This window comes from Electrophorus electricus, chromosome 16, assembly GCF_041902795.1.
Source record: "Electrophorus electricus isolate QZ-2024a chromosome 16, ASM4190279v1, whole genome shotgun sequence".
In the NCBI taxonomy this organism is placed as follows: Eukaryota; Metazoa; Chordata; class Actinopteri; order Gymnotiformes; family Gymnotidae; genus Electrophorus; species Electrophorus electricus.
The window spans coordinates 1,480,001-1,492,500 of NC_137512.1; the positions used below are offsets into that span (position 1 = coordinate 1,480,001).

The window sequence follows — 12,500 nt, forward strand, 5'->3', positions numbered from 1 at the left end:
CATAATGAGATATCAGTATTGAAGGCTAACACTGCTGTAATGAGATATCAGTATTGCAGGTAAACACTGCCATAAAGAGATATCAGTATTGAAGGCTAACACTGCTGTAATGAGATATCAGTATTGCAGGTAAACACTGCCATAAAGAGATATCAGTATTGAAGGCTAACACTGCTGTAATCAGATATCAGTATTGAAGGCTAACACTGCTGTAATCAGATATCAGTATTGCAGGCTAACACTGCCATAAAGAGATATCAGTATTGAAGGCTAACACATTGCTGTAATGAGATATCAGTATTGAAGGCTAAAACTGCCATGATGACTAACCAACAATCCATTGAGCAGTGCAACTTTGAAGCTAGTTTAGGAGAACGTCCAAAGAAGTAAAAGATCCTGTTTACAGAAAACTGCAACTTGGAAAACAAAAAACTGGGCAAAGTCAGACTCTCCATAGCAAAGTCAGACTCTCCATAGCAACTGGCTGAGGGAGCCTTTAGATGGTGTGGTAGCAAAACATGGTCGTTTTGACTGTCACCTCATTTAAATAAAATTAGTCATCTGAGAATGAGGAAAATGTGACAGCTGAAATGCTTGATAATGTCATGTCACTTAGACAGATCCAGGCACTACATGATAAATACACGAGGTACATAAACTGAACAACATGCCGAGCAGTGCTTTTTAAACCAACCCCCTTAAAAAGAAAAAGGATCTTTGGATGAGGAGGAGTTGAGACGTGCATGAGTTCTGCTCCACAGGACAGGACAGAGGGACATGACCCTCCAACACACACAACATATCTGTGTGTCCCTTAAAGAATCTCGTCACGTATCACAAGTTACTTATTTAAATATGCGTTATGTCACCACTGCATCTGACAGTAACTCCAGTCAATTTGGGATAAGGATTTGGATTAACGTTTAAAATGACAATAGGCAGGCCTAGACTGTTGCATTTAGAATTAACATTATGCATTTAGAAATAACATTATTTAAAGCCAACTTAAAGAAATCACTATTTTCCTTGCACTGATACAGCACAACACAATAATAATGATAATAACAATAAGAAGAAGAATGCCAAAATAACCCTAAAATCTTCATTATTATTAGCAGTGGTATATTCACTGGAACTATCAGTATTAAAGGCCCTAGCAGACTTCTACTTCTTAACTCTTAAGCAACTGCCTTAGAGAGATTTCAAAAGATTGTAGGCTGTGTTGCTGGACCAAACTTCATGTGGGCTCACTTCATTTTGGCAAGGGTGTGTGTGTGTGTGTGTGTGTGTGTGTGTGTGTGTGTGTGTGTGTGTGTGTGTGTGTATGTGTGTGTGTGTTTGTGTCTGTGTGTGTGAGAGAGAGAGAAAAAGAGTTAGTTTGTGTGCGTGTGGAGGGGGGCTATATTTCACTGGACACTGCTTTAAATGCACCCCCCCCAGTTGCCAAATCGCCTCCTACACCCTTGCTGCTATGGACAAGTGCATGCACAATACAAGTAAAAGATGTAGTCTAAACTGAGCAGAGGAGAAAGCAGCACCCACAGACACCCACAGCACAGAGAAGCTAGAAGGCTCTGGAACAGACACACTTTTAATGTTATTGATTGTGATGTGTGCAGGTTCCATGATCATGCGTGGGAGTTCGGATTCGGCTCGCGCAGATGCCAGAGTGACGGGAGAAAACAAAGACCACGCAGTGATATTGACTCCGCAAATATACGAAAGAAAAGAGCGCAGCGCATGTGTGGTCTGAACATGACTCCAGCCCTCATTCTGAACCCCTGAAACAGAGGGGATACATGAGCTGGGGCCTCTGAGACGGACTCTGGGTGACGTGCACACGACGTTACCCTCAACACAGTGTGCACAAGGAGGACCGAATCACGAGAGCACCCTGAACACACAGTGGTTATATTTTAGGGCCAGTCAGCACCGTGATCAGCAGAAATGAGGAAACAAAACAGGCAAGGAGAGCAACAAACAGCCCCTGGCCTGTGCAGCGGCGGATTGTGCAGGCAATACAAAGTAAAGAGATGGGACAGAGGTTTCTCAAACCCCTGACTGGAAGCCTGTGTGCTGTGGATCCTGTAAGGCATCACACAGGGCTTTCCCATTCATACAAAATATAAAACACCAATAAATTCAGTCATTTGGTATTAATAACGTAAAGAAAAACTGTCATGTACAAATACACATATACTAAATAAATACAATAAATAATATTTAATACAAAATATTATTTAATTCATTATTAATAAAATGGACAATATCTATATTTCTGTAATTTTCAGAGCATTAGCCTATATTAGTAAATATTTTCATCTGTTTTTGCAGGTACAATTTCTTGACATGTAGCTTGATTTTAGCACCGTCTCGTCAACTTCTTGACCTTAGCCAAACAGAAACTGTAGATGATCTTGTGCTACTCTTCAAACACCAGGCAAAACTACACAGGCAACATGAATGTACTCATGAGAATACCAAAGGTCAAGACAAGATGATATCAACCCTGCTTCTCAAAACCTTTTATGATGTCTGCACCCCTTTTCTAGCAAAGAAATGACCTGCCCTCCCTAGACAGGGGGAGGGGAGAACCGCCTTCAGCAATCCTCAAAGTAGATAAAAGCCAATTTGTGTAAATGTAGACATAAATACTGCAGTGTGCCTTATGTCCCAGTTTCATTTTGCTGGGGTCCACCCCCTATGTTTTTATGGTCTCTGTACATCTTGTTTTAAGAACATGTGATGGAGTGAGGTTGTTTGAGTGTCCAGAACCTGTATCTGTTACAGCCGTATTTAGCACCCTTCGTGACTGTTAGTGGTAATAACACGTCACAAAAGAAACATGTTAACATGTCTGTCCCTGGAGCACTCCAGGATAAGGAGGCTTATACGTAATACCAAAGGTCACAGGACCACAGAATGAATGCAGTGCCTTTGACCTGCAAGCACAACCATACTGAAAACTCTTAAATCGTGGGATATTCTCATACCAAAACAGCATCTAAAAATAATGCTGAATTAATCATGTCTATAAAACTGCAGCTAAATTCTTTGTCCCTCAGGTTAGGGGGTTTTGCAACCTCTTGTCACTATGGCAACAACTAAAGTCAATTGGAAGCATACAGCGTGCTGAGCAGAAGTAGGTGTTAGCAGTGTTCGATTCCAAAACCATATTTCTGTTGAATATAACCTAATATTACACAGTGAAATGGTATAATACATACATGTATCAGAAGACACGTAATAAAGAAATCACAAAACCTCCAAACTCTAGGTTATTCTGGAGAAAAATGGTTTATATTCACCCAAATACCTCTGAAATAAACAAACACTCAGCTAGCGCAGGACCTACAGACTGAACCAGCATTCTCTCATCCCCCACTCTGAATTACGACATACATAATTGCTCCATACACTGCTGCCATGATTCAGAACCGCTACAAAACCTACTTCAGCTCGATGGAAACTAAAAGTTTACATTGAAATGTGTTAATTGTTACACATCGCAGACTATACGTAGTGGACGTTATGTTTTCACCCACACAAACAATTACAATCAGCACAGGAAAACTGTCCTTTTTTTTTTACATGTTTGGACCAGATGGCATTTTGCAACTAGACATTACACAAAGACTTTATGCTAGCATGTTTATTGTTGGTGGTACATTGCTCATCCTTCAAGCAGTCATAACTTGATCAATTTCTAATAGTATTACATATCTACTACTACTACTCAGAGGTGTGTGATATGACATCATTCATCATTTTTAGAATGTCTAGCTTCTTACTAGCCAGAGAGATACTGGTAATACTGGTTACTGGTAAGCTAGTCATAGTAAGCTATTCGCCAGCGCTATCTGATGATGAGACACCCTTGTCTTGTCGATGATGAGACACCCTTTACTGGTACCACAGTGATGCATGTCAGTGATGAGACACCCTTTACTGGTACCACAGTGATGCATGTCGGTGATGAGACACCCTTTACTGGTAACACAGTGATGCATGTCAGTGATGAGACACCCTTTACTGGTACCACAGTGATGAGTATTAGTGATGAGACACCCTTTACTGACACCACAGTGATGCGTGTCGGTAATGAGACACCCTTTATTGGTACCACAGTGATGAGTGTCGGTGATGAGACACCCTTTACTGGTACCACAGGTAATGTGTGTCGGTGATGAGACACCCTTTACTGGTACCACAGTTATTGTGTGTCGGTGATGAGACACCCTTTAATGGTACCACAGTGATGAGTGTCATTGATGAGACACCCTTTACTGGTACCACAGTGATGCGCGTCGGTTATGAGACACCCTTTACTGGTACCACAGTAGTGATGAGTGTCGGTGATGAGACACCCTTTACTGGTACCACATACTTCATCACCTCTAGCCCTTCTTCATCTACATCCTCCCTCTTCAAATTTACCAATAACTGCACCACTGGGATTCATCCACAACACCCTTTGTGAATCTACAAACCTCCACTCAGGAATACTCGGTGGTCTATTGTGAGATCTCCAGTTGTCAGTAATGTCTCAGTGATATGTATAACCAGTTTAGAGGTTTGAAGCTGCAAGATCATGCAAAGCATTTGTACACTACTCTCACCACAAAAGCACTACAAGATCCAAACTCCTGAAGTATAGTAGAATAGTTGTCCATATTTAAGCTCTACATCACGGTTAAAAGAACTTTAACATTCAAGTAATAGACAACACATGTAAACAGTAAATCCACCATCAGTGACATACACGAACAATCTATAATACTGGTCAATATGCTCAGTGAGACAACGGAAACGTCATCTTTCTTTTAATAAGTATGAGAAATGTGTTGACAAAGCTTTTCTTATAGAATCTTGCTTCCCATCTTCTTCGAGTCCCTTAGCTGGAGCGCAAATGAGCTTATATGATATGATAAAGACAAGCCAGTCCTGAGATGGAGGCCGTCCCTACCGCAGCAGGGGTTAAAACAGAAGATGTTTGAGGGGATCAGTCCATTTTGAAGTCTTGCTCTTAAACAAAGACAGGATAAAGACTGCACCGATGACATTTATGCATCATACCCACTGCTTCCAATAAAGATAATAAAGTAGGATAATCATTTATACGACGTTAAAAACACTTTGGCATAAAAAAAATAGAGGCCAATTAATATTTACCATTAATTACAGTTATGAGACTGTTATGAGGAATGCTGGAATATTTACCACTAATTACAGTTATGAGACTGTTATGAGGAATGATGGAAGCCATAACAGGTCACGTCATGCCTGGTCCCTCTAAGCTGGACTCCAACTCCCAGGATTCTCCTGTTCAGACCATGACCACTGTCACCGTCACTAGGTCCAATTCACTCATCTACTGACCACTACCTCTTCCTAATCATCCCATTTTGCTCCCATGATCCTCAGGAAGTTTCAGATGTGGTCCTCTGCCATCCTAAGCCTTATCTTTGAACTTGTTTATGGTCTTTCTGATTTCTGAGCCTGTCTACTCCCTATAATTTGTTTTGATTTTCTGTTTAGTTTTTTTTTACTATTGCTTGTTTTCTGGTGGGCCTTCATATGACAGACTTAGTACAGGTGCCAGTTTCTCTATTAAACTGTTTACTGTTCTACACACCTGTGAGTGACTGAGTCCTGATGACACCTGCTCACGTGGAACTGCCTCAGACTACAGCAGTAGCCCAATACAATCTTGGTAAATATTTTTCTTAAAATTTCACATGTGCCGTGTTTAGCTAAAGCTAAAAAACAAAACTAGAACAGCATCACAGTTAACTACAGAGACCATTTAAAACCCACATACTTCATGCTTTAGTGGCTGTACCATTGTTTTAGGCTGTAACTCCCCAAACTACTTTGGAGCAGCTGGTGTTTTTGAAGGTAAACCTATTTATATTTGAATGATGTACAATATGTTCCAAAATTATTGGCATCCTCTATATTCTGAAAAAGAGTGTAATTAATGTTGGCTGAAATTACTTAATATTTTGCACACTATCCCTTAGCCAAGATATCAGCCGTGAGTTGTCATATAATATTTCAGGAAGCAGGATAAGAACATTACAATATTTCTGTTCTGTAGTTATTATGCCATTTTTCTTTGTATCCATATTCCTTGGGTCACTGTCCGGTTCAAAGTCATGCTCAACCATCTCTCTTCATGCCAAATCCACCATGTTTACAGGAAATTCTTCTCCAATTTGGACACTAAACTCAGAACCTCTTTCTGTTCATCAATCTGGCTTGTCTAATCACATTCCAGGTATTTAAAACTGGTTTGCTGGGAGTAGACCCTTTCTTAAGTGAAACCTTCCAAATAGCTTATTCATTTGAAAAACACATTTTGTAGATGCACTGTCTCTGAGATGTTTATCTAAGCAAGTCCCTCCAGTTATTTTAAACTTCTTACTTAGTGGCCCAACAGAGGATATAAGGATTTCAGATATGCCATTATTTTTAAAACCATTGCTTCATTTTATCACAGTCTATGTGCTTATTCTCCAAGCTTCTGTATAACAGTGAGGAAATCATATTGCTGTATTTATATCTCAATGAAAAGTCATTTATTACTACTTTAAGAGTGGCTAAAATGAACACAATATAGTGACACAATAAACAAGATATTACTTCTGATGGACTCTGTTGATAACTTTATGACAAATAATCATGACATTTTTCAAAAGGTATGTATTACTTATGTATATGTGGGGTTTTTTGTACACAGTTTTACCTAAATGACATTTTCGTAATTGATAATCCATATTAAGGTTGCCAGTCATTCTTGGGTGCATTCTCCTCATTACAGTCAAAGATCATACTAACATTTAAACATATCAAGGTTGCGTTTATCAGCTCATGAATATTGTTGAAGTGAGGGCCTGGTTTGCTCCTACACGCTGCATCTCACCGTTTATTTCCAACATTCATTCCCAGCTATATATTAATGACAAAGGACAAGGACCAACCGTTTAACATTATTCTGCTGAGACTGAGAAAAACACCACAAAAAAAGAAGCCTTCATTTCTTCTACGTAGGTACTTGGGAGGACCTCCCATCCATGCATCAGTGGAGGGCAACAGCTTGTAAATATGTACCTGTGTCTGACACTAAAAACAAAGATGAGGGTCCAGACTTGTCTGTTTTACAGCACAAAAAATGGCAAACAGTACGTTACCATACATACTAATGAGAGCGTGTGGGCAATAAACTGTGGCCGTAAAGGGGGTGGGGTGGGGTGGGGGTGGATGCGGTCTCACAGCGCTGTTATCTGCCCCGTCTTGTGTAATCCTTCCCCAGCCCCATTAGTTCCATGGGTGTATCGTGATGTTTCCCATCTTACGTCTGACCGGTGGCTCTCTCTGACTACGGCTCTGCTGTGACCATTTTTTGGGTCCTCGTTGCTAATTGCCAATTGCAATTGAATCAAATTAATAATGGACGGCTTTTGTGAATAACGCTTGTTGATGTGGCCTTCGACGATAACGGAAGCTTCCTGTGGCATTTGGACTTGAGTCATTCCCACTGGAAGGAAATGAAGCTTCTGCTGCTTCCTGCATTAATACTGTCACTATCCTAAATCCTACATTTAACTACCTTTAAACATCCCATTAAACAACGGCATCAAAACCAGCCTGCCGAGATATTTCATAGGAAACACAGTACCTGGTAATGAACACAGAATTCTAACACAGTGGAGGGGGAGAAACCCCCAAAGCTTGTTCTACAGTTTAAAATGTAAAACAAGCAGCACCAATGAACAAAGCATTGCCCTGTAGCTCAGAACAAACAGGCAGCAGTGTTAGTCTGACACACGAATGCTCTCCCATCCTCAGAGAGGTAGCAGAGGAGGAAGTCAGTCATCTCTCCCCTGCTCAGAGGACTCTCGCTCTCTGTGACAGTCACCGTTACTTCATCCTCCATTTTACTGCTGTGCTCATAGTCTCTGTTCTCTCACCCACTCTCAATGTGAAGATACAAGCAGTCCCCTAGCCAAACAGGCACACACTGGAAGCATGGAGAACTAGTCAGCGTTCGTATGCACTGTATACGCACGCTGCTGCTCAGATAAGGGGCTGTTTCTTCCATTTCATTTACTGAGAGTGACCCTTCCCCCATCTCTCTCTCTCTCTCTCTCACACACACACACACACACACACACACACATGCGCACACACCTTACTTAATTACAGTTTCTGCTCCTATATTCTGACATGATCTGCCAGAACAGGCAGTAACAAACATGGAAAAAACAGGACCAAGCAAATTAAAATGGTGGACAGACAAATTCCAGTCGCCAAAGAGAACAGTGTAATTTTAAAGATTTTTGTTTCCTTGCCAGATATGATCTCATCCTTATTAAGGAATGTGTCCGTTGATATCAAGCAATGGACAATCAAGCTCTATGAGAGCAGCAGCGTAAGATAGAAACACAGCACGTGGTTTTATTAAAGACATGTTGTTTTCGCAGCCTCTCTCCATCTTCCAGCGCTTCCCCTTCTGCAACGACTAAAATGGCCATGAATTTTCCTATTAAAAAAAATGGTTCACTCCTGAACCATGAACACAAAATAAACCAAGTATAAAATGTCTAGGTCTGTTCTGATGCAGGTGAATATATAAATATATTATTTAACCAGGCGAATATATAAATATGTTACTTAACCAGGCATCCATCTATGAATGCTAAACAGACTCAGAGGCTATTCTTATGTTAATAACTACCTTCATTATAAATTTAAAATCAAACTACTGCTGTCACTGGTGTTCACAAACCCCTGTCTGATAATGTGCATAAGGGTTTGAGGAAACTATACTGTTTTGGTTACCCTGTGAAAACATGGAAATTAGACAGTGCATGTCCACCTCAAACAATATACCAGTATTGGTAAGATTACTGTACATGTAGAAAATCCTTGTATTAAAAGGATGTGTACTGCAAGAATCCCTTATTAAGAGGGATCTAACAAAGCTTTCATTCGACTACAGTACAACAGGCTTTGAACAGACGGACGAGCTCCACTGAACATGTTCACACTAGTGTCAACTCCAGCCTAGCAATCACATTCACCAACTGCCTACTCTCGACGCCCCCAGTGCTATGGGCTGTGTGTCAAGCACAGGAAATGCATTTACCTGGTCATACCAGTCCCGATTGGAACAGGTGCATTCTGGCCACCATCCACCTTGCCCTCCTGAGTTGCTGCCGTTCACCTTTGGACCACCCTTGGACTGGCTCTTGGGATTGGGACCTCCAGGACCCCCGGACGACAACATTTTCCCTTTACTTCTTCCCAGCGTGCCACCTCCACCCATGCCCCCTCCTCCACCTGAGGGCTGGGGTGGTAAAGTCTGGCCTCCTCCATAGCTGGCTGGATATCCGTAGGGTTCAGGCTGCCAGTCTCCATACGCCGGGGCATCCATCCTACGCAGGGCAGCCATGCGGGTCACTTCATAACACTCTGGGCACTTACAGCAGTGGTGGTGTTTGTGCATGCTGGCTGGCTCACACGATGTGGCGCTCGCTCTCTCGCTCTCTCGCTCTCTCTCGCTCTCTCTCTCTCTCTCTCTCTCTCTCTCTCGCTCTCACTCACTACTGCCTGCTCAGATCAAACACAGCATGCAGCGCTGCTCAGCTACCGGAGCAGCGATGCTCGTAGAAACCACACAAATCACGCAAATCGTGCCGACTTCTCTCCCCTCACAAACCCTGTTCTCGTCTTCTTAATTCCTCCCAATCCAAAGAAAAAAAGGGACGTGGAGGCAGCAACCAGGAAACGAGCAACACACACGACTGTAGTCTTCCTCCGCTCGATGGAAAACAATTAAAATAATGCTGAAAACACTGTATATGGTCTCACAATCAGAGACCAGCCCCGATGACAGAATTTTCTTCTTGCCTCTTGTTTCACAGTGATATGTATATAAATTTATAGATATATATGCTCATTTTTTATATATGTATATATTTACACACACACAAAATACATATAAAAATATTAATATAAACAGACAAGCACAAATACACAGTTATATACAGATATAATATATATATAAATATATATATATATATATATAAAAATATGCGTGTGTACAAATATATATATATATATATTTTATATATATTTTATATATATATATATATATATATATATATATATATATATATATATATATATATATGTGTGTAAATATATATATATATAAACAATTGGTATATATATATACACAAATATTTTCGGTGATCAAATCTTCCTCTGTATTTTTCTTCTTTTTACCAGCAAGACTTCCTCTTTTCCTTCCTCCTGCGTTGGGAAGTGGCTTCCTTCTTTTGTCTTTTCTCAGCCTGCAGAGGGGAGCTGAGCACTGAACTGCCTCTCAGCCTGCAGAGGGGAGCTGAGCACTGAACTGCCTCTCAGCCTGCTTGCCCTAGATGTGGATTATACAGAGGGATGCGAACGAGCGAGGGAAAACGAGAGAGAGAGAGAGAGAGAGAGAGAGAGGGGGGGGGAGAGAGGGAGAGAGGAAGAGAGAGGGAGAGAGAGAGGGAGGGAGCGTGCGAGCATGGCAGAGAGGGGAGAGAGAGATGCATAGCAGCATCTCTCCAGCACCTCAGCTCTGACAGCCACAGCCAATCAGCACGCAGCACGGCCAGCAGCAGCAGCAGCACCAACAGCATTCGGCGCTTCAGTAGCTTCTCTTAAAGGGCCAGCACACCATAAAATCAGCAAGGCTGCAGAGACTCCAGTGCTCATCCAACACTGGTTCAACCAAGGACCCAGTCATGACGACCCCTGCCATGCCTGCACAGCAGAGCCGGGGTGTGAGACCGGGGCAGTTCAGGTGAGCTTGTTATGTACTTGTTATGTATGAGAATTGTCTGTTGAATTTTGTAACACAATCACATAATGTTTCATTCATATTTTTATTTTACAAGTTTTAGCATAAAATATTACACTATTTTATGAATTCTTTGATCCAGTATTCATAATCATTAATATTTAATCAGTATTCATTTTAAAAAAACAAAAAAAAAAACAACAATTCCTCATAGATAATCAATTTAAAAACTGGAAAAATAAATATACAGAACATAAAAATATCTTACTTTAAATGCAGACCTGACCCCCATGACATTATGGTATGATATATGCATGTCCAGTTTAAAAAAACACATACTGCGAGTGACAGGTGAATGGAGAGCTTGTGTGTGGAATGCGGCTGAAAACCACAAAGGATAAAATGAGTAAAGACTGGTGTCCAGGCCTTCTGCATCTCAGAAGATATCGCTGCCTTTCAGTGTGCGCAGCGTCTAAAGCAGAGGGCATTCACCTTATTTCAGCTGTCGCGTGGGACACGGGTGAGATATGAAGAATATTCACAATGCTCAACCTTCGAGAGGCCTCCTTTACCACACAGAGAAACAGGCAGAGACTTTTATAGTAGCCTCATCACCAGTCACCGCATGAGAAGCCATTAGACTGCACTGCACAATCACAGCACTGGGTGTTATAAAGAGTTCCTCTGTCAAGTTCACCAACATACAGCACATGGATTAATAATATCAAACTGACTGGAGCTCCACCCACAAAACAACCACACAGTGGCATGATTTGGTCCTCCCTACTTATAAAGTGCTCACCACATTCACATTCTGCGCACAGAATGCTTTACAAATGGACACATAGCCCATTTACATCTGTTGCCAAGTGGAGGAGGTATAACCACATTCAGTAAGAAAAAAAAATGTTTAATGATATATAAAGCAAACTCCAAGAAGAACATTTACAAGGCACGCCAACTAGGGGCCGGGTGGTGAAGGTGGTCCGCACCATCACTGCTACAGCTGACGTGTACAGGCAGAGTACGGCAGCATGAAGCGTGAACGACGGGACTCACCACAAGCTGTGTCCATCTCCCAGGTTCCCCTCCACACAGCCTTGCTCTACAGCAGCACACCATGGCGTGTAGCACAGTGTTCAGACCTCCAGGACTGGAGACACAGATCAGCGTGCACAGGGGAGAAACAGAACGTGCTTGCATGCATGCGTTACATGCTAGCAGTATGTCATGTGTTTGTGTGTGTATCCTCCAGTGTGTGAGCACATGTGGGTGTTTCTAGTACTTCTGGGGAAAGAATCCTACTCTAAAACTTATGTAATATAAAAAGAGTGTGTATGTCTCTGCAGCAGTCAGAACCAATCAGTGGCTGGATCTGTCTGTCAGAACCAATCCGTGGCTGTATTTGTCTGTAATATTAAGAACCAATCAGTGGCTGGATCTGTCTGTCAGAACCAATCAGTGGCTGGATCTGTCTATCATATTAAGAACCAATCAGTGGCTGGATCTGTCTATCATATTAAGAACCAATCAGTGGCTGGTTCTGTCTTTCATATTAAGAACCAATCAGTGGCTGGATCTGACTGTCAGAACCAATGAGTGGCTGGATCTGTCTATCACATTAAGAACCAATCAGTGGCTGGAT

At 41.6% G+C, this 12,500-nt stretch overlaps 2 protein-coding genes across 7 annotated transcripts in view; both read right to left on the reverse strand.

The window, feature by feature from the left end:
* Positions 1 to 10,427, reverse strand: part of dlg3 (discs, large homolog 3 (Drosophila)) — a 54,483-nt gene extending 44,056 nt beyond the window's left edge. The window contains exons 1-2 of one of the 4 annotated variants that reach the window (XM_081699285.1): positions 10,294 to 10,427; positions 9,152 to 9,440 (exon numbers count right to left, since the gene is read on the reverse strand). In XM_081699285.1, coding sequence (XP_081555411.1) covers positions 9,152 to 9,439 — 288 coding nt within the window. In that variant the 5' untranslated portion in view covers position 9,440; positions 10,294 to 10,427. Of the gene's footprint in view, positions 1 to 9,151; positions 10,010 to 10,293 lie in introns of those variants that run through there. The other 3 variants (XM_027018558.3, XM_027018563.3, XM_027018562.3) reach the window with 3 other exon arrangements.
* Positions 10,428 to 10,679: 252 nt separating this feature from the next.
* LOC145651731 (uncharacterized) overlaps positions 10,680 to 12,500 on the reverse strand; it is a 17,643-nt gene continuing 15,822 nt past the window's right edge. The window contains exons 5-6 of one of the 3 annotated variants that reach the window (XM_081699288.1): positions 11,915 to 12,008; positions 10,680 to 10,818 (exon numbers count right to left, since the gene is read on the reverse strand). In XM_081699288.1, coding sequence (XP_081555414.1) covers positions 11,961 to 12,008 — 48 coding nt within the window. In that variant the 3' untranslated portion in view covers positions 10,680 to 10,818; positions 11,915 to 11,960. Of the gene's footprint in view, positions 10,819 to 11,904; positions 12,009 to 12,500 lie in introns of those variants that run through there. The other 2 variants (XM_081699289.1, XM_081699287.1) reach the window with 2 other exon arrangements.